The 21,034-nt window shown below is 35.0% G+C and overlaps 3 protein-coding genes across 6 annotated transcripts; 2 read left to right on the plus strand and 1 right to left on the minus strand.

Annotated features, from left to right (window-relative positions):
• Nucleotides 1-2,007: 2,007 nt before the first annotated feature.
• Nucleotides 2,008-6,785, plus strand: fgf6a (fibroblast growth factor 6a). Its single transcript, XM_052120211.1, has 3 exons — nucleotides 2,008-2,985; nucleotides 3,431-3,534; nucleotides 5,684-6,785. Exons 1-3 carry the CDS (start codon nucleotides 2,649-2,651, stop codon nucleotides 5,858-5,860), a joined length of 618 nt encoding a protein of 205 aa, XP_051976171.1. The 5' UTR covers nucleotides 2,008-2,648; the 3' UTR covers nucleotides 5,861-6,785.
• A 5,495-nt stretch (nucleotides 6,786-12,280) lies between these two features.
• On the plus strand, nucleotides 12,281-14,740 carry LOC127638595 (uncharacterized). The gene is made up of 3 exons (XM_052120175.1): nucleotides 12,281-12,500; nucleotides 12,608-12,711; nucleotides 12,938-14,740. Exons 1-3 carry the CDS (start codon nucleotides 12,299-12,301, stop codon nucleotides 13,346-13,348), a joined length of 717 nt encoding a protein of 238 aa, XP_051976135.1. The 5' UTR covers nucleotides 12,281-12,298; the 3' UTR covers nucleotides 13,349-14,740.
• A 1,009-nt stretch (nucleotides 14,741-15,749) lies between these two features.
• On the minus strand, nucleotides 15,750-20,961 carry tigara (TP53 induced glycolysis regulatory phosphatase a). Of its 4 annotated transcripts, none has more exons than XM_052119780.1 (6): nucleotides 20,234-20,961; nucleotides 19,582-19,619; nucleotides 19,299-19,420; nucleotides 18,568-18,645; nucleotides 18,326-18,436; nucleotides 15,750-16,466 (listed from the first exon to the last, which is right to left on the minus strand). In XM_052119780.1, exons 1-6 carry the CDS (start codon nucleotides 20,263-20,265, stop codon nucleotides 16,086-16,088), a joined length of 762 nt encoding a protein of 253 aa, XP_051975740.1. In that variant the 5' UTR covers nucleotides 20,266-20,961; the 3' UTR covers nucleotides 15,750-16,085. The 4 variants fall into 4 exon arrangements, with proteins under 4 accessions (XP_051975740.1, XP_051975739.1, XP_051975738.1 ...); XM_052119779.1 differs by having other exon boundaries at nucleotides 18,326-18,451; XM_052119778.1 differs by having other exon boundaries at nucleotides 19,582-19,682.
• Between the last annotated feature and the right edge of the window lie 73 nt (nucleotides 20,962-21,034).

Genomic DNA, 21,034 nt, shown 5'->3' on the forward strand with positions numbered 1-21,034 from the left:
AATGGCCAGTAGTGACGATATGCACAAATAATGTACATTTCCAAAACAAACTTTTTGTGAAAATTAAGATTAATAGTAAAAAAGGACTATAGGTCTATATATTCATCTGTTTCCTCACCCACCCTTATCTTTGTTGCTTCTTTCATGTTTATCTATCTTATCTATCATCTATCTATCTATCTTTCATAAACTGCTTAGTCAATTAGTACAACCTCAATTCCAAAAAAGGCTAATAAAATAAAGGAGATATTTGTAAATTATATTCTCCCTTTTGGTACATTGAAAGCACTACAACTAAAAATGATATGATTTTTGTTGTTATTTATGTACAGTAATTTCAAATCAGATGATTGCAACACACTCCAAAACAGTTGGGACAGTCAAGAGTTTACCACTATGAAACATCAAAGAATTTCTTCTAATAACACTTAAGCATTTAAGAACTAAAGACACAAGTTTGTTAAGTTTAAAAAGTGGAATTTTCCCCCATTCATCCATTATGCAGGTCTTCAGCTGCACAATTGTACGGGGTCTTTGTTGTCGTATTGTGCACTTCATAATGCACCACACATTCTCAATTGGAGATGGTCAGGACGGCAGGTAGGCCAATCTAGCACCCGCACTCTCTGCTTATTTGGCCAGTATGTGGTTTGAAGTTGCCTGCTGAAATTCTGGGATGTCCCTGGAAAAGATGGTGCTGGATGGCAGTATATCCTCCTCCAAAATTGTTACATATCTGTCTGCATTAATGATGCCCTCACAGATGTGTGAGTTACCCATGCCATGGGCACTGGCACACCCCTGGCCCATACAGACTCTGGCAGACACAGACCTGATGCTGATAAAGGCTTGGATGGTCCTTTTCCTCTTTGGCCCGGAGAACACGACGGCTGTGTTTTTCAAAAACTATTTGAAATGTGGACTCATCATACCAAAAAACATGGTTCCACTGTTCTACTCTCCATCTCAGATGAGACCGAGCCCAGAGAAGTCGGCAGCGGTTCTGTGATAGTGTTGATTTAGGGCTTCTGCTTTGAATAATTAAGTCTTAACTTGCATCTGTGGATGCTGTGGCGAATGGTGTTGACTAACAAAGGTTTACTAAAGTAATCCTAAACCCATGATCATATCAATTACAGATGAATGATGTTTGAGGTATCAGAGATCACGTGCATTTAGAAGTGTTTTTTTTTTTTAGATTTTACTATATTCCTTGAATCTTTTAGCTATATTGGGCACTCTATAGGGTGAAAAGCCCAAAATACTTCCAATATGTCTTTGTGGAACATTGTTCTTAAAGTGCTGGATTATTTGCTGAAGCATCTGTTGGTAAATTGACAAGTCTCAAATGATCCTTGCTCTTGTAGGACTAGGCTGTTTTTGGAGGCTCCTTATATACTATGACACGATTACCTCAACTGTTTAACATCTCCAGTTTCACATCGCCTTGTTATCTTAACTCATCAAATTGTTATTAGTCTTAAATTGCCCCTGTTTTAACTTTATTGGAGTGTGTTGCAATCATCTGATTCGAAATTATTGTTCATTAAAAAAAAAAAAAAAAGACAATGAAATTCACAAGGAAAAAAATCATATCATGTTTAGTTGTAGTGTTTTCAATATAGCAAAGGGTGAATATAATTTACAAATTACTCCTTTTTGTTTTTGTTAGCATTTTTCATACTGTCCCAACTTTTTCAGATTTGGGGTTGCACGTCAAAGGAGTAGGACGTGCGTAGGTGACATAAAACTAGATGTTTTTGCACAAATAAATCATGGGGACGCATTCAAAATATAGCTTAGTGAAAGCTTCCTGGGCAAACAGCAGCGCAGAAAGTGTTTTGCAAGATCGCCATGGCTCTGCGGTGACAACTGGACTGTTTTTACACCTTCCTTCTAAATAAGGAAGCGGCCCGTCAGGCATATGACCCCTGCCGGTGTCCAATTTGGGAGCTGCCAGAAAGCCCATCACGTCCTCAAGTTCTCCTGTGAGGTCTCACTCTCCCCGGGTACCTCGTGTGGATTGACAGCGATAGACAAGGCTGGGAGTCGATTCCAAAAAGAATCGATTCTTCGATTCATAGGCGTTGAGAATCGAAAGTCGAATCCAAAAGCTTCGCATCAATAAAGCATCGAGAAAATTAGCCAGGAATCGACTCTTGGAATCGGTTCTACAACATCTGGAATCGAATAGCTCTAGTGATAAATGTTTAGCTGTGGTCAGATAATTGTTTGCTGGCACCCAACTTTTCTTTGCCCATCCCCTTCTTTCTGCAGCTGACAAGGCAGCAGTATAGGCTACGTGTGAGGTCACCGTGATATCATCTTGAATGCGCGTGATGTCATCTTGAAGATCTCTCCGGCAAGGTGATCTTGCATTTTGGTGAGTGAGTGTGTGGTGTTCCCACGCCAGCGTTTGCCCATCGAGAGAGTTGAAACATGGTAATCATCAGCAGCTTCACCACCACCACCAGCACAAGCTCTGCAGCCCTGCTCTTCTCATCTACCGAGGGGCTTATTGCGTTTCACGCGCGCAGCCCCGACCTGCCTTCCCAAAATAAGCCCCAGCCACCATGCCGAAAGAAGAAAAACAAGAGTGGTATTTTTAGGGTCATTAACTTTGACCACGTGCCCCGAGGGTAAACCGGATGGCCACTGCGCAAAGGCTCCTCACCAGTATGTGCGAGACCAGTGGGCGCTGGACGTGGATTGCGATTGTGCTGCTAGGCTTTCTACTCGGGATCGTGTTCCCCTACCCCACCTCGGACAGGACTAATGCAGCTTTACTGGAGAAAAGGTGGGAGACGCTCTTTTCCCGCTCCGTTTTGGGCATCTCGGTGGATAAATCGGACCTGAACTGGGAGAGCGACTATTTGATGGGCATCAAGAGAGTGCGGAGGCTGTACTGCAACGTGGGCATCGGGTTTCACCTGCAGGTCCTGCCAGACGGAAGGATAAGCGGTGTACATAATGAGAACCAGTACAGTGAGTTGTCATGCGACAGATGACACATTATACTATCAGGGATGGCGAATGAATGAATGCGCACCTGCATCCCAATTAGGCTATTATTATTACATTGCATGGTTCTGGGCTCGTGCGCATCACATCAGTGCGTCCTGAAGTAATGAAATATCTATTAAAACAAACCCCAGAGTCAATCATTGACATGGCTCAAACATGACACGAATGCCAACTCATTTTTCACAGCGTTCATCTGCGGCCTCATAAGCGTAAATGCAGCGATTTCCCCCCCCCCCACGTCATAGTATAAGAAATTGTGTCATTTAAGCAAATGCAGAACAAAGACAGTGCATCCTCTGAGCCCACCCACATTTAACAGAATGCATCCTCCTGCAGATTGAGTAGGTTAAATGAGCTGTGTCATAATATGCCTTTGTCGTAACGCATTGATGTTCTGTTCAATCAGGTCTGATAGAAATCTCAACGGTAGAAAGAGGAGTCGTTAGTCTGTACGGCGTGAAAAGCAAGCTGTTTGTCGCAATGAGCAGCCGCGGGAGGTTATACGGAACGGTAGGTATGCCTATTCTTTGATTTCATTGTATTTGTTTGGAAAACGCATTAAATAAATATATCAGGTAAAAAACAAGTTAAGCTTTATCGACAGCATTTGTGGCATAATGTTGATTACAAAATAATAATAATAATATTTCGACTGGTCCCTCCATTTACTTTTTAATTTTTAATAAAAAGAAGAAGAAAAAAAGGAAAAATCCGCGTTACAGTGAGGCACTTACAATGGAAGTTAATGTGGCCAATCGATAAACCTTCAAATTGTGTCTGTCAATTAAATAAAAGTTTTAATCAATCTAATTACATGGTATGGCAATTAATTAATCAATCAAATTAATCGCAATTCATTTCATACGTAAATATTTGCTGAGAAAGACCCTTAAATAACAATAATTAAATATATAATGATTAAATAGCTATATTTAAATAATTATAAATAAAATATAGGGGCCTACATAAAAAAATATATAATTCAGATAATTAAAATGCATTACATTGGCAGACGAGTAAAACAAAAATTGACTTCAGAATTCAATATATTGTTTATTTCCATATTATTGAACATACGCCTTTCATTGGCCTAACAGTCCACAACAATGATTTATTGTAAGGGCTTTTCTAAGGATGCGTCAATGTACAAATTTGTCAGACAGACACATTTGCAGCAGCTCACTTTGGTTGTCATAAAAATACCGCTTTTATGTCACTGTGTCATGTTAAACGTTGTTTGAAATTTAGAAAAACATGTCTTGAGATCCCTAGGTTCGGATTTGTGCTCCATCAAGCTGTACTTTGAAAGCAAGAGAGCTTTCTGCTGTCGGTATGTGTGGTTTGTTCTGTGTATAAGCTGCACATTGCCTATACAGCGGGAGTTTCCCTTACTGCCCCCTGGAGAAAACAGGTGGTTTGTTACTTCAAGCTTACTACCACTATTCTGATGGTAGTAATATTCCATATTAAGGTCCTGGGACATGATTAATTGCATTCATTTTTTTTTATTTGTTATTTTTTATATAATTAACCGCAATTAATTAATGTGTTCAATCGACAGCCCTAGTTAAAATGACTGTAAAAACGATGATTAAATCAACTTAACAGCTCGAATCATACACAACTTTTAACAGAAGGATTAATGTAAGTGTTTTTATAAAATTATAAACTACACATTTCTGCCATTAAAGCCTCCATAAATTGGCCACATTTACTCCCTCTGTAAGTGCCTCACTGTAACCTCGATTTTTTCTTCTTAATTATACCATGAACAATGGAAACATGGGTAAATGCGTCATGTTGCAACCCCCCGATATTCAAGCCAAATCTATGCCCTTGGTGGTAATAAACATTATGCCACAAATTCTGGCAACTGAACTGAACTTAACTTGTATTGAACCCAGATTTTTCCTTTAATGCATCAGTTTTGATTTATTTGAGGTGTTCGTATGTGGATGTCTTCTAATATAGTTGATAAAACAAGAAATACCTTGGCCTTGTCATTCATTTAGATAACTGTATAGACTCAGGCCAAATGTGCAGTGAAGTGGGTTATTATGTTAAGCATTGCTTGAATGTAAATTTGACCTACTTTGCACTTGCATTGCTTTGATGCCAAATATTCCCACTCTTTCTTTTGATTGTGTAAGCAGAAGATGTGCATGAGACAAATCTACCCTATAAATAAAATCTGTTAATTAAAATCACGTTGCTTTTGGCGTAGTCAGAGGTCAGTTAAGCAAATATAGTAATTTTTATGCAATTTTAAATCAGACTGTGGCATATTATATGAAGATATACTGATAAGTTCTGCTTTTCTGCACTGATGTTTAACTTTCAGTTACTGACTGGTATGAGTCTAACCTTGAATCCACTTGTACATCATGTCGTAATCATGAAAGATGTTTAAAAATGTATTTAGCATGAAATTACATCAAATGTAGGATTCTAAGGAAACTCGATCTGAAATTGCCTGGGTATTTAAAGCAATGCTTTTCAGATGTTCATTATTAATAACATTTAGGATCTGTACTTTCCTGCACTTTACTCTAGGGGTGGGGCATGAGGGTATGGGGGTGATGGAGAGGGGTGGTTTGGGCTTAGGAGGAGGTTGGTGGGAGTTATACCAAACTAACCTTCTAATCCATACCATTTTTAGAGGGTCTTCCGTGATGAATGCAAGTTCAAGGAGACACTGCTGCCCAACAATTACAATGCATACGAGTCTTCCATTTACAGGGGCTTTTATATTGCCCTCAGCAAACATGGCCGCTTGAAGCGAGGCTACAAGGCCTCTCCAGCAATGACTGTCACACATTTCCTCCCCCGCTTATGAGCAAAACTGGCAATAACACAACGATTTGCACATGTTGTATGTTCTCGTAGGTAACCAAAACATGCTTATGTGAGAAGAGGTGAACCGCAAAGAACAAAAGTAACACTTAACATAGTATTTATTCTCATTAAAATAATATATGTATATTTCGATAGCTTACTTTGTGTCTAAACTTTCTGTAAATGCTACTCTTTGCTGATTATGATTTCTATTATGAACAGATGAGAGATGAGGAGCTTTTTATTTTGCTCTCTCACTTTATGGGTTCTTGCCATAACTGGTATAAACCTTACCCTGTCATTGGAATGACTAACATCTTTAGCTTTTAGAAGTGAAAGGGATCCTTTTTATTACCTCTAAGAGCCACGTCCACACTAGCAAAAAGTGTTTGAAAGTTATAGAGGGAAAAATAAATATCAGTTTACTCTGATCTTCTTCTGTTTCACCATTTTACAAGAGGGATGAAAGCATTTATTTTACTGCAGTTATTCATTATTAGTTGGTGCCTTTTACTCTCATGCAAGGGAGAACTGTGACGCCCTGGGGATCTTTAGCTCAGTTCCTAAAGGGTCAGAAGTTAGTTTGGTTTATTTTCATTACATATTTAGATCAATAACTAAATGAGATTCATAGATTTGGAGATTAGAAACCACTTGCATTATTGGGAGTTAAAGTCAAAGAGGGCCATGCAAGGTCAGAGTTTGACTGCAAGTCTTTCTGTGTACGGCTAGTCCTGAAAGGTTTGGGTGCTTCTGTATGAATTTGAATATTCAGTCAACTTTGCACTGGAGTCATAATCTGTTAAGGAAAACTGATGAAGCTAGAGATATCCAATGAATTGCCTTAATATTGAATTATGTGGCAAGGTTATTTGATAATGTATGTAGCAACTCATAATGTAATAACAAAGCATATAATTTTACAACTGCACATAATGTAATAAGTTAAATATAATAAATGTTTATAATGTTTTTTTTTAAAATGTAATAATATTTTGAGCTCATAATATAATAAAGTTTTTCAAAATAATGTAATAGGTTATTTTATGGGAAATGTATTACATTATGAACTCAGTGTAGCAACTCATAATGTAATCACAGCACACAATCAGCTGAAACAATAATTATAATATAACAATTTTCTCTCAACATACCATTATGGGCACAAGACGAAATAATAATAATGATCATATTATATATATATATATATATATATATATATATATATATATATATATATATATATTGCTACATTTAATAGGTTATTATTACATTAAGAGAAATATTTTCTTAAAAATGTAATTTTTTTTTAAATGTGACCTGCTCCATCATTTTGAGTTGCTTTGACACAGAAACATATTTTGGGCTTAATGCGCTGAATCAAAAAAGAAAGACTTAGCTTTCTGATTATATAATTATTATGTTTTGAATCATTGTCTGGATTTAATTATTTAAACAGTGAATGTCATAAAAACTTGTTTTTTTTTTGAGGAAAAGGACTCTAAAGACACCAAGCAATTTGTTAGCATTTGATAGAATTAGGAGATTTATTCAAACATAGGATACATTAAATAATTTATAGACACCAATCACAGGTAAGTAAAAATATAATGCATTATGTACATATACTTGATCAGCCACAACATTAAAACCACCTGTCTAATATTGTGTAGGTCCCCCTTGTGCTGCCAAAACAGTGCCAACCCGCATCTTAGAATAGCATTCTGAGATTATATTCTTCTCACCACAATTGTGCAGAGCAGTTATCTGAGTTACTGTCGACTTTGTCAGTTCGAACCAGACTAGCCATTCTCTGTTGACCTCTCTCTTCAATAAGGCATTTCCATCTGCAGATTTGATCACTGAGATAAAATTTTCCCCATTCTGATGGTTAATGTGAACATTAACTGAAGCTTCTGACCCGTTTCTGCATGCTTTTATGCACTGCTGCCACACGATTGGCTGATTAGATAATCGCATAGATGATTGTTGGTGTCAGACGGGCTGGTTTGAGTATTTTTGTAACTGCTGATCTCCTGGGATTTTTACCCTGAATGGTGCCGAAAACAAAAACAAATCCAGTGAGCTGCAGTTCTGTGGATGGAAATGCCTTGTTGATGAGACAGGTCAACAGAGAATGGCCAGACTGGTTTGAACTGACAAAGTCTACGATAACTCAGATAACCACTCTGTACAATTGTGGTGAGAAGAATATCATCTCAGAATGCTATTTTATATACATATATATATATATATATAATTCTGCATATATTATATTATAATAATAGAATATAATATTAGTGCTATGCTCCTCTATAGAGTTGCTTGCTAACTAATGATCTAAGGACATTAAAGGCCTAACTTTCCTGAGGTAAACGAAACAGGTGACAGGTTGTTCAAGTGTCTTTGGCTCATGTATAAATACAAACAAATATATAACATATGATTATTATAATAATATGTAGTGGCAAACTGTATGTTAGTAAGTATATATATATTAGTAATAATTTTCCATAGTAGTTTAAGACTAGATTTAGATTAAAACATTTTTTTTTTTTACTATTTAAAGGAATATCAAGGTTTTTTATGCCTTAAAAAAGTATACTGTTGTTTTGTTTGGAAAATTGTTACAATATGACAAAATAATACATTTTTTTATTTAAATTATTTTATTTGTTTATGGAGAGTTCACAATGTAATGCATTTCTTATATTGTAATAACTTCTAACATTTTGCAAAAAAACCAAAACTTTATTACATTATGGGCTCTTACATAATGTAATAATTATTACGTTTTGAGAAAATTATTACATTATAAACAATTATTACATTTACTTTATTACATTATGTTTTGTTATTACATTATGAGTTGCTACAGCTTAGCTATTTTTCTCAGTGATAAGGAAACTGTTCATTTTACATATGAAATGGGAAATGGTTACTTATATCTGGCATGCTATTAAGCTCTTCCTGGTTTTGTGTCATAGATATTTATTAATTATGAATTCTGATGTCTATGTTTTACCTCTACATGACAGAGACTGATCTACTATAAGATATCAGCAATTTAATCTCACCAATATGTTGACTGCATACTTGAACTCAACCTCGACAATTCTTTGGAATGTAAAAAAAACACAACCATCTTAAACTGTTTAAGATAATATAATCTGCTCATTACGTAATGTTTGAATACCAGGCCTGAGCCCAAATACCCAAGCACACGCTTAAAGAAGTATTTCACCCAAAATTGAAAATTCTCTAATCATTTACTCACCCTCATGCCACCCCAGATGTGTATGACTTTCTTTCTTCTGCTGAATACAAAAAAAGATTTTTGGAAGAAAATCTCAGCATTGTAGATTCATACAAGTGAATGGGTTGAAATGTTTGAAGCTCCAAAAGCACACAAAGACAGCATAAAAGTAATCTATAAGACTAAAGTGGTTAAATCCATGTCTTCAGAAGCGATATGATAACTGAGAAACAGATACATTTTTAAGTACTTGTTTTCCCATCAATCTCCACTTTCCCTTTCTCCTTCTTTTTTTTTTTTTTTTTTGGCCGATTTGCTTATCGCAGCCTACTGAGCAGGGAGGAGATTTTATAGGCAAAAATATTGATCTGTTTCTCACCCAGACCTATCACATCACTTCTGAAGACATGGATTAAATCACTGGAGTCTTATGGATTACTTTCATGCTGAATTTATGTGCTTTTTGGAGCTTCAAAATTTTAAGATTTTAAATTCTTTGTGCCCCAAATATAGGCATGCAATGTGATTGCTTTAATGAAAATTTTCAAATATGACTGCTATTTATGTATGTGATGACATGTTAATTTATTGATATTTATCTCCACTGTACCCTGTCCTTTGTTACAATTTTGATCTCTCTTTCTACATAGCAGAATAGAATTTTGCATGGTTTTTAATGCAAAACGTTGAACTGAAATATTGTATCTAGAACAAAAGCCCTCTTATCTAAGTGCTTATTCAGAAACAGCTATTTCTCATGTAAGTTCCACCTGAGGTTTACTGTACTGTACTTTGTCTCCAGCTGTGAAATGGCCCTATTTGTTGTTTGCAAGATGAATGTGGGTAAGGGGTAGTGCATGTATGTGTGTGTCATTGTTTATATGCAGCCTTTATGTCATTTCTCAGTTTTGTATTCCTGCACTGAGGGGCAGACGCCCCTTTCAAATTTGCCTCCTATTTTCTAACATATACCTCACCTTCTGCCTTAGTTCCAATTTGTTGAAATGATTGTACGATTTGTTGGAGACAACAATGTTTTTGCCAATCATTTCTTTCTCTGAAAAAAGAAAAGAAAAAATTAGTAAGAATTCTAATATATTAAGAAAAATGTTTCCTTTTATTTTTATACATATGTGCTGTGCACAGCAGCCAACTGTATTACTGAAATGAAAATAAAGGGTTGTTTTATAGCCTCTGTGTGCATTGTTTTTTGCCTTATGCGTTTTATTAACGTTGAATGAATAGGTTAGTATCCAGCATTTGTATTTAAAAGATTTTTAGTTCACAGATAAAAAATTAATAAATAAAGGTTTTCAACAAACTGAAACTGTATGTTTGATGAGATTAGTTAAGTTAGAGCCTCCTCAAGTGGTCAAAATCAGAAACACATACAAAGAATCTCATTCATTTATTTTTGTGTTAAAGAAAACACTGAAAAAATTACTAGGATTTACAACCCCAATTCCGAAAAAGTTGTGACAGTTTGAAAAATGCAAAAAAAAAAAAAAAAAAAGGAGTGATTTGTAAATTATATTCACCCTTTGCTATATTGAAAACACTACAACTAAACATGATATGATTTTTTTCCTTGTGAATTTCATTGTCTTTTTTTTTTTTTTTTAATGAACAATAATTTCGAATCAGATGATTGCAACACACTCCAATAAAGGGCCAAAGAGGAAAAGGACCATCCAAGCCTTTATCAGCATCAGGTCTGTGTCTGCCAGTGTCTGTATGGGCCAGGGGTGTGCCAGTGCCCATGGCATGGGTAACTCACACATCTGTGAGGGCATCATTAATGCAGACGGGTATGTACAAATTTGGGAGGAGCATATACTGCCATCCAGCACCATCTTTTCCAGGGACATCCCGGAATTTTCAACCATCTCCAATTGAGAATGTGTGGTGCATTATGAAGCGCACAATACGGCAACAAAGACCCCGTACAACTGTGCAGCTGCATAATGGATGAATGTGGGAAAATTCCACTTTTTAAACTTAACAAACTTGTGTCTTCAGTGCCCAAATGCTGAAGTGTTATTAGAAGAAATTGTTTCACAGTGGTAAACACTCAACTGTCCCAACTTTTTTGGAGTGTGTTGCAATCATCTGATTTGAAATTACTGTACATAAAAAAAAAATTCTAAATAAATTAAATTCACAAGGAAAAACATCAATAATATGTAGTCGTAGTGCTTTCAATTTAGGAAAGGGAGAATATAATTTAGAAATCACTCCTTTTGTTTTTATTAGCATTTTTCATTCTGTCCCAACTTTTTCAGAATTGGGTTTGTACTTTAAATTCCTTTTTTGCACAGATTTTCTAACATAGTTTTTAAGTAAAATCTACTGGCCTTCATGAATATAAAATATACAAGGTTATTACAAGGTTTTTGTACTTTAGGATTGATACTTTAGAACACATAGTAAAGATAACATACAATACTAAATAATGCACATATACACACTAATCTAAATAATATTTACTTATAAGAGCATAATGTTTTATACATGTTTTAGCTGAGTAAGTTACTTAATAGTTCAAGTTCACGCTTGAACTAATTCAATGTAGAAAGTAGCCTATTGAAAAGTGCACTTAGTCATTTTTTTCCTCATTAAAAAGTTTTACTCCTAAAGAATTGTAATTGTATATGTATAAAATCATGACCACTCACATGAGATGAAGACTCCAGTCATATCAGTAACCTTATAAAAGCTGTTTTATACGCACATGGGGGCTGCCATTTTAAATGCTTTGTTTCTGCTTTGTTTATTTCACAGCATCGAATTTTTTTCTAAAACATAATATACTTGTATGAATTGTCTGTTAAATATAAGACATAAAAGAATAAACTAAACTGATCCAATTATTCTAAAATTATTATAATGTTTTTAATTCCACAAAATGGCATTTACAATACAGTCGTTTCAGTAATCCTCTGCAGTTGACTCAATTAACATAATAAAGAACTTTTACTGTGTTCTAAATTTGTAAAATTCTTACTGTGCAGTCCCAGAATTACTTGATGGTAAGGTGACCTGGTTACAACTGCCAGTTGGATGTGACCAAACGTAACGTTCTTGTTCAGCAAACATGACTTTTGAACGGACTTTCCCCAGTTATAAACATTAGCAGTGAGACGCCAAAGTGTGTCCTAAGCCCTAGTCTGATCCAGCCTGATCATGCGCACAGACGGAATTCTCTGTCTGGCTGCACTAAGCTTCTGCACAATACTAACTTGTCTTCCTATACAAGAGAAAACAGTCCAAATAGGTATCACTAGAGATCATCAGAGAGAGCAACATATAAAGACCAAGATCAGCTGCTTTGATTATTTTTTTACAAGATTTTGTAAAAGAATGAAGATTCACCAAGATTCAAAAGGTAAGTTTGGGATTTATCATCATTTTGGAAAAGTGTTTATTTCTATATTACCCATGTAAACTGTGATTTGGATATGATTACTTACGCTCCTCTTTTAATTTACAAAGGTGCTGTTTTATTGAGGAAAAGAAGTAAAGACTGCTTCTCAGTACTTGAAATTAAAAGTAATAAAGTTGTGTGTTTGGATTCAAACATAAAGCTATACATTTCAGTAAGTATGGGAATCTTTGTAATATAGTAATCATGTTAGATCATCAATGTTAAATCAATATTCTTAATTATCTTGTATTACAGCTATTCACAATTATGAAGGCTTCTGCTATCAAAATTGCCATATTATTATAATGTTTGTAGTTACAGCATAATTAATGTATACTACCAGTAAAAACAAGCGGTAAATAATGTTTTTAATAAATTAAATGTGCTATTATTCCCAGGTTGATGCCATTAAGGACTACTGTTGTCATAAAATTAAAGGAAAGAATTCAAATAATGCTTTGTGTCTATGCTGGAGGGGTCATGCAATGAAGCTTGTAGAAGCTTATTGCGCATCAGAATTATCTCCTCCACATTCAAATAGCCATGAAAAGCATATACACCTCAGACAAAGAAGAAGTCAGCATTTTGACCCATCTGACCCTTTGGGATCTGAGAATACAAGGTCAAGGACGATAAATTATCAGAGGAAAAATCGAGAGCAAACACATGAGCGCAGCAGTAATGTTTCTAAAGAGACCATCACTTCCTATGATGATCCTTTACATGTACTGCTCTCCAAGAGCCCAGTCAGTCCAAATTTGCAGAAAGAGAAGAAAAACAAGCAAGTTGCTCCATCTGAACAGATCTGAACAAAGAACTGATAGTTCAGATTATAATTCAGATACAGTGCTGGGTATTGACTGAAAAAAATGTAATCTGTATGTAATCAGATTACAAAAATCAGATACTTGGACAACATTTTAAAGTGTGCGTAATCAGTTACATTTTTCAATTACATTGCCAATCAGCCAACAGTAATAACTAGTGAAGCGTAAGTTAAAAGTTACGTATACTGATTACAATCTTTCATGTAATTTGTAATCAGTACCAGATTACATTTCAGAGGTAATCTACCCAACACTGTCTCTCTACATGAAGAATGTGTGATGTGTCATTATTTAAATGTGTTTGGGGATGCATTTAAGAGATACTCTATGTTCCATACTTGCAAAAGCTTTTCTCATAGTTGGAGATTTATTAATACATACAAAACTGAAAGTTAAATCTACTATTATAGAACTTAAAGGGATATTTCACCTTAAAATATCAATTCTGTCATAATTTACTAACCCTAATGTTGTCCCAAACCAATATATGCGCCCGTGAGACTGACAGCCTCAGTCACCATTGTCTTTCATTGCATCTTTTTTTCCATACAATGAAAGTGAATGGCGACTGAGGATGCCAGTTAACATTCTCCTTTTGTGTTCCACATAAGAAAGTAAGTCATACAGGTTTGGGACGATATGATGGTGAGTAAATTATGACAGAATTGATATTCCTGGAGGAACTAACAATTTGATAACTTAATACTGTCTATATCTCAGTTTTTATAGGGTGCAATCTATAGGGCTTATTAGTTGAGGCTAGGTTAGGTCACTGTTTGTTAGTCCTTTCAACCTTTTAAGTCAGTTAAAACTTAAACATTGCTGGCATTGAAAGCAATGAAATGTTATTTTCATGAGAACTGTGCTAGAATCGTGTCCACTGATTGATGTGGGTATTATAATCAAATGGTAGGAATTATGTTTGGTCTGCTCTTTTTTTTTCTAACAACTGCAGATATTTTGAATGTTAAGAGTCTGCAGTTGTTTCATTTGTATACATAATTCATGTTCTCATTTCTCATGAGTTGTCTGTAGACCTAAACATCACAGTTTAAAACATATAATAGATGGTGCTGGCCACCTCTACTGAATTATTTATTGAACAATATTCATTTTTATTTATTATATTTTATATGAATGTCTTTTAAATATAATCTCAGAAAATGATTGAGTACTGTTTATCCAGTGTGTTTGCTCTAAGAGCAAAGGCCAATGTGTACATAGACTTTAAAGAAGCACTTGCAATGAGACGTTGCAATGAAATGTATGTTTAACTGAATAAACAGTATTAATAAGATTATATATATATATATATATATATTTTTTTTTAAATATAAGGGTAATATATTATTCATGCATTCAAACAATAAAATGTATTAAACCTAAATAGTTTTTTTCTTGTCACATTTTCATTTTAGACCCATTCTTAAGATTAGTATCTCAAATGTTTCTCAAATTGTTATATAAAAACATAAACAGTAATTAAATATATGATATGATTAAATAGTTGTTGTGAGCTGATGATAGATTTACTTTTGACCAGATTTTATGTATTCATGTTTCATAATGATGAGTACAATGTAAAATTGTGAAATATATACTGACATAATCGGTTTAAAACTGATGTTGCCATTTGTATTGGACTTATACCAGTTGGACATGTTGATGTTTGTTTTTAGTGATTATGTAATTTGAAAAAGGGCAAAATAGAAGCTTGCATAAACAACAAAAACGTTCATCCCTTTCCTGCAAAGACACAAATGATTAACTTGAATTTCACTGGATTAAAACAAAATAAACACCCTAAAATTAATTACAACTAAAGATTGAACAGAAAGTTAAGAGTTCAATATTGACTGTTCTGTGTTCTTTCCACCTTACCAATAAAAAAAGCAGTATGTCAGGACGCTCAGCAAACGTTTTTGCAATTATGAGGCTTAAATGAATATATATTTAAGCCCTGCTTCCTCTCATTATTTGAGTTATATATATTTTCAAAGGTGCTTGAAAATAAATATAAAAAGATACAAATAAAAAACATGAAGCAAGCAACGCATATAATGACACAGTAATGCTTGAATGCAGATTACAGTATAAACCAAGCTATACCCATAACCTAAAATGTATTTGATTTTGGGTTTAAGAATAGTTTAGGACATGCAATTTTATAGTGATTGTTTAAAGATGAAAACAGTTAATAAACTTTTATTATTCTGTAATCATTGGAGAATCTCTGTGAAATTTCAGTGATTCCCATGAGGAACCATATAAAATAACATGCCTATTCAAATATGAAAATAATAATATAGTTTCATATAGAAGCGTATTTATTTAGTTAATATTTACAGTTTTATAGCATTAAAAACAATAACTTACATGAACATAAAACTCCCACACAGAATGTTGAACAGCTTTAATATGAAATATTTTCCATTGTCTGTGTCTAAATTGTAAACATGTGATATTTTAAACCTAGACAATACAGCGATTTGAGTCACCGGACTGTACAAACAGTTCAAATTCAAATGATTCATAAGACATACAGTTTGTCAACTCAGACCTTTGTGAAGATCACCTTTCAACAGTGTAATTTATATTTTGAAATTAATTAAGGTAAAGTGCTTGGATACAACACTTTATCCTTGCATAATTCATGTAAACCAATTTTACTGCGAAACTTACCATCCATGTTTCATTTATTTTACATTGATATTTGTTCTTATTCAGACATGATGTGGTCTCTTCTGTTGATGAACACACATTTAATATCTGAAAGAGTAAGACCTGCGTCTCTACAATTAAAAACAATGATAAATTGGCACATTCCGGTGTTTGGGCATATGGAAAACCTTTGAGCTGGGTCTGAACCATGGGGCGAGGGGCACTTTAGGTCCTCAAAAAAATACTGCATTGCTATGCTCATATAAGCCCCATGGCCAACCACCAGCGCATGGATAGGCACATTTAGAACGCCGTCATTTGGTAGACCAGCCCCGTCTATTTTAGGTATAGGTGTCTCACCATCTTGTACTTTTTCTTGATGGTCATTAGCTATTCGCTGGAACATTGCCTTAAGAAAATCCTTGATTCGTACCTTCACCTGAAAAAAATAATAAAAGGCTTTATATTTACTTGTATTCTTTCCAATAAAGTTAAGCACACAAATGCACAATACAAGAAATAAAACATTGAAAAAAGTTCCACTCTGATAGAGTGTCCTGCAGTTGCATCATATCCAGATAAAGGTATGACACATCAATGGGCCTCTGAGGCAATGGATGCGTCATTAGTGTTGGCATGCCACATGGGGCAGTCAGCTCAATGAGTAAGTATGAGCAAAAAGTTTTAAAGGGCTCCAGAAATGGAGAATACAATTTTCCTTGATATTTAGACATATAAGATGTAACTGTATTATAAAAAAAACATACTGTAAGTTTCAGGATCAAAACTTCCTCCCCAGTCTAAAAAGAGCATTTAATGTTACCACCCTGCTGAAATCTGTGTGTTTGTGATGTCAAGAGATATTGCTCATTTGCATTTACACGCCTTCACATCATGGGTCATTGTCATAGTGCTCATGCTCACTGGTGCTCAATTCGTAAACAGAGAGTGAGAGAGAGCAGGACAGACAGGCCTAGTGTGGTCTACTAACTATTCCTGAAAATATCAAAGGGGACCCATCTGGACTTTTGAATTATCTCTGTATATAAAAATGCACTAGACCAGGGGAGGGGAACCTTGCTCCTGGAGGGCCACTGTCTAGCAGAGTTTAGCTCCAATCCTAATCAAACAAACCTGGGCAAACTAATCAAGGTCTCCAGAATTACTTGAAAAAATGTAAGGTCAGGTGTGTTTGATTAGGGTTGGAGCTAAACTCTGAAGGAGAGTGGGCCTCCAGGAGCAGGGTTTCCCACCCCTACACTAGACAGAAATCTTTGTTGTGAAACCATTGTTGTGAATCTCGTGCAGCTTTTAAAAGATGCGGTGTCAAGTTACAACTCTGAAAAGGAGACCCTATTCTGTTCCATTCAGCTGCTCTGCCTCCTGTTGTTTTGATCAGAAAAGCTTCACATTCTAGTGCCCATCTATTTTTAATTGATGGTGTATGTAAACATGCACTAGATGGACTTCTTTGACTGTTTTGATGCGTTTCCAGTGATGTGCGCCTCAGATGATCCTGTGTGCGTCATGTGGATGTGTCTTCAGTATTACAACATGGATAGATTTTTCAGCTCATATAAGCGTGGACTGCTTGTGAACCAAAAATAATACGATTCAAGCTTTGCAAAGAAACTGTTATTGAAAGATGGGGCAGTAAAAACACTTGGACCCAATCGAAAAAACTTATGTAAACCGTTTATTTCATGAATATTTCAATTGTGATGATAAATGTGATGACTGTGTGATGACTGTTTGAGTTTATGGTGCTGCTGTGCTTGAGTGAACGGTTTAATATTTTTGGATGCAATGCACTGAATGAGCGTTGTGTAAACCCTGAAAATGTTATAATATTGTGGAACTTGTTTATTCTCTTCTGATTGAGTTTCAAATATGGCTGTATTCGAGGGGCTGCAAGATGTTAGACAATCATAAAAGTGGGTGTTTACATTGAATTTTAAGGAGGCGCTAGGCCAAAACAAGGCATTTCAGACAGAGGGCCAAAAACAAGGTGCAAAATGATCATATATTACTAAATTAGGACTGATTTGGTGCAAAACAACTTCACTAACATTATCAGTGGACCACTGGGAAGATGATAAAATCTGACCCCTTGTCATCATGACCCCTTTAAAGAAAATATATACCAAAAACAATCAGAGATTTGTTGTTTTTGTGACTTTGTTCATATTTTCAGAATATGCGAAGTATAGAACTCTAAAAAAAGATTGGTTTTAAATCTCAAAATGTTTTTAAAAATATAGGGTGCATGAACACGCAAGCACTACAAACAGATTGTACCTGATCCATGGTCTCTCCCTCAGGAGGAGTATACTCTGGTAAAGACTGTCCGGCTGCTTTAGCCATATTTTTCATTTCTTTAACTTGACCTCCTTCAGCTATACCAAAACTCTGAAAAAAAAAGACCTGCAATCTCTCATCATTTTTTTTTTATTTTTATTAATAAATTTTATATGTATCATACTTTGAAATATGATAATAAAATGAACACACACAAAAGAATCAGCAGAATCTGTACTTACTCTCTCTTTAAGTGATGGATCCATTACTAATTCTATGTCATGGCAGGTTCTGTTGTTCCTCACAATGATCTCTGCAGTCTGTAATTTTTCAAAGACGTGATTCTTCTTCTTTTTTTTTTTTTTATAAATATAAAGATGTAAGTAACTAAATACAGCACGCAAATTAATATACACAGTTCAAATTGTATTCATTAAAAGCAAATATAAATGTGACAAATATACTCTTCATCTCAAACTTTTTCAGAAGACGTGCTTTCTTCTTTGGAACACAAACAAAGATATTTTCATAAAGATATGCTGTAAATATATCTATATAATGTAAGTCAATGTAAGACAAACACCTGCATATGAAGAAATGCTATTGAAATTTAAATCATGATCATGCCTAAGAGGCAGCAGATGGCAAGATTTAAAACAAAAAAGGAGTTACATTTTGGTCTGTTCTCAAGCAAAATCAAACGTATCATTTCAGAAAACCTTAAACAACACGAGTCCTATGGATTATCTTTATTCTTGGAAGTGTTGATCCCCAATGACTTTTTTTATTTGCATCATACCTTAAAAAAAATATCTTAATTTGTGGTTCACAGAAGAAAGAATGTCATTTGAGTTTGAGACAGCATAATGGTGAGAGAATGATGAGAGAATTATAATTTTTGAATGAACTATTCCTTTAAATAACATTTGTGGAGAAAAATCGCCCTCTACCTGTGGTCAAAGACTAGACTTGCCTGCTTGGCACGCTTCATGTCACTGACAAACACATTTGTGAACTTCACATCCCCGAGGTACTGCCCAGCAGCCTCAGACTGGCGTATCCCAATATCAGAGAGAGGAGAGTCTATCTTCTGACCTAAACACAAAGCATTGTATGAACTGGTATGTGGGATGGTAAAAATGTGGCACATAAAAATAGTTTGTTGATGATTGTCATCGTTTAATGACAAAATGCATGGATACTGACAGTATTGATAACAGATAATGTTTTTTGTTTTTTTTTTCTAAAAAACGTACCTTGTAAAATCCCATCTTTGTTGCACTGCGTTTCACCACTGGTAAACCGAAGCAGTAAGACTGGCCAATAAATATATATATAAAAAAAACACACACACAAACTAACAAGAGCTTTAACAATTCAAAATGTCAACGTATAAAGATTAACAAATACTCCAAACCTCTAACAAGTAATAAGATAACATTGCTTCAATCATTTGACATGGACACACAAGTGTGGGATTAATTTAGTTTGTGTTGTTAAAAATGTTAAAGGATCACAACAAGCATGCCTCTGATCTTTCACTGGTGGAAGAAAGTCACACTGACCTTTGGCATATACAGAGATAGTCTATATAGACTAGAGAAGCCCATTAACTTTCAAACAAAATTGCCACATTAACTAGTAGCCTACATTTAATACTACTCTTCTAAATGTCAGTCAAACCTCATACTTATAATGTCATGACGATCAGTTATAGTGGTATATTTAAAACAACTTTTCCAAAGTGTTATTAAAACTATTCTATCAAATGTTACGTCACCTTCATTTATCGACTAATAATGCAATGAATAATTGATTATTAGTTGGCATTTCTACCAGAATAGATTTGAATGGAAAGAATTAATATATCCCTTCGATTAATCAAACGAAACAGAAAAGGCAACTTACTGACGGACAATTGTTAGACCGAAAGCGAGCATTATTGCAGTTATAAAGGTGTAATTAACAGCGCCTTGTGGTTATAAACTGCTCATCCACTGAGCAAAGTTGTCACGCCGCTTTCACTTCCCAACAAGTGCCTAATTTTTGCTACTTTGGGGTGACAGCGCTTCTCTCCGTATTTGATTAGCCGGAAGTTTATACGCACGGAGACGTAGAGGCGCGAACAATGATTGGCGCCAATGGTTCATGGCGGGCTTTCAAACCGAGGAACGTCTGACGGAGTCTGTAGCTTAACGGTTTTATTTTCAATTGTATCTTCACTGATTTGTTTTAACTTGTTGAATTATTCCTCAATTGTGAAACGCAGGTGTTGGAATACATGCTAAATGCCAGTTTTGATGACTTATATGTATATTTTGAGTTAACGCAACTGAAGTGCTCAAATAAGAAGAACGGGAGAGGACATCCTTCTTTCATGGTACGTTTATTGACCTTAGCATACAGCACGTCCTCTACTATTATTGTCATTGAGAGCATGACTGAAGTTAGAGTTTTACAGCAATCCAACGAAGAATAGCCCTATTGACATTACTCCTTATTTTAACCTGTTTACCTCGTGGTAGGCCTACCCTCCAAAATCTCACGTGACAATTTTTCAAACTTGGTTTGAATTATTTAGATGATACTTCTGGAAGTTAACATTTTTGAACAGATATGCAAGCAGTTTGTTTTTCTTTCGTTCTTTATGTCATGTATGAAATGTCTAATATTCCATCTAGCCTTTAACTCATCATCCACACTACATTT

Source organism: Xyrauchen texanus, chromosome 46, assembly GCF_025860055.1.
Source record: "Xyrauchen texanus isolate HMW12.3.18 chromosome 46, RBS_HiC_50CHRs, whole genome shotgun sequence".
Classification (NCBI taxonomy): Eukaryota; Metazoa; Chordata; class Actinopteri; order Cypriniformes; family Catostomidae; genus Xyrauchen; species Xyrauchen texanus.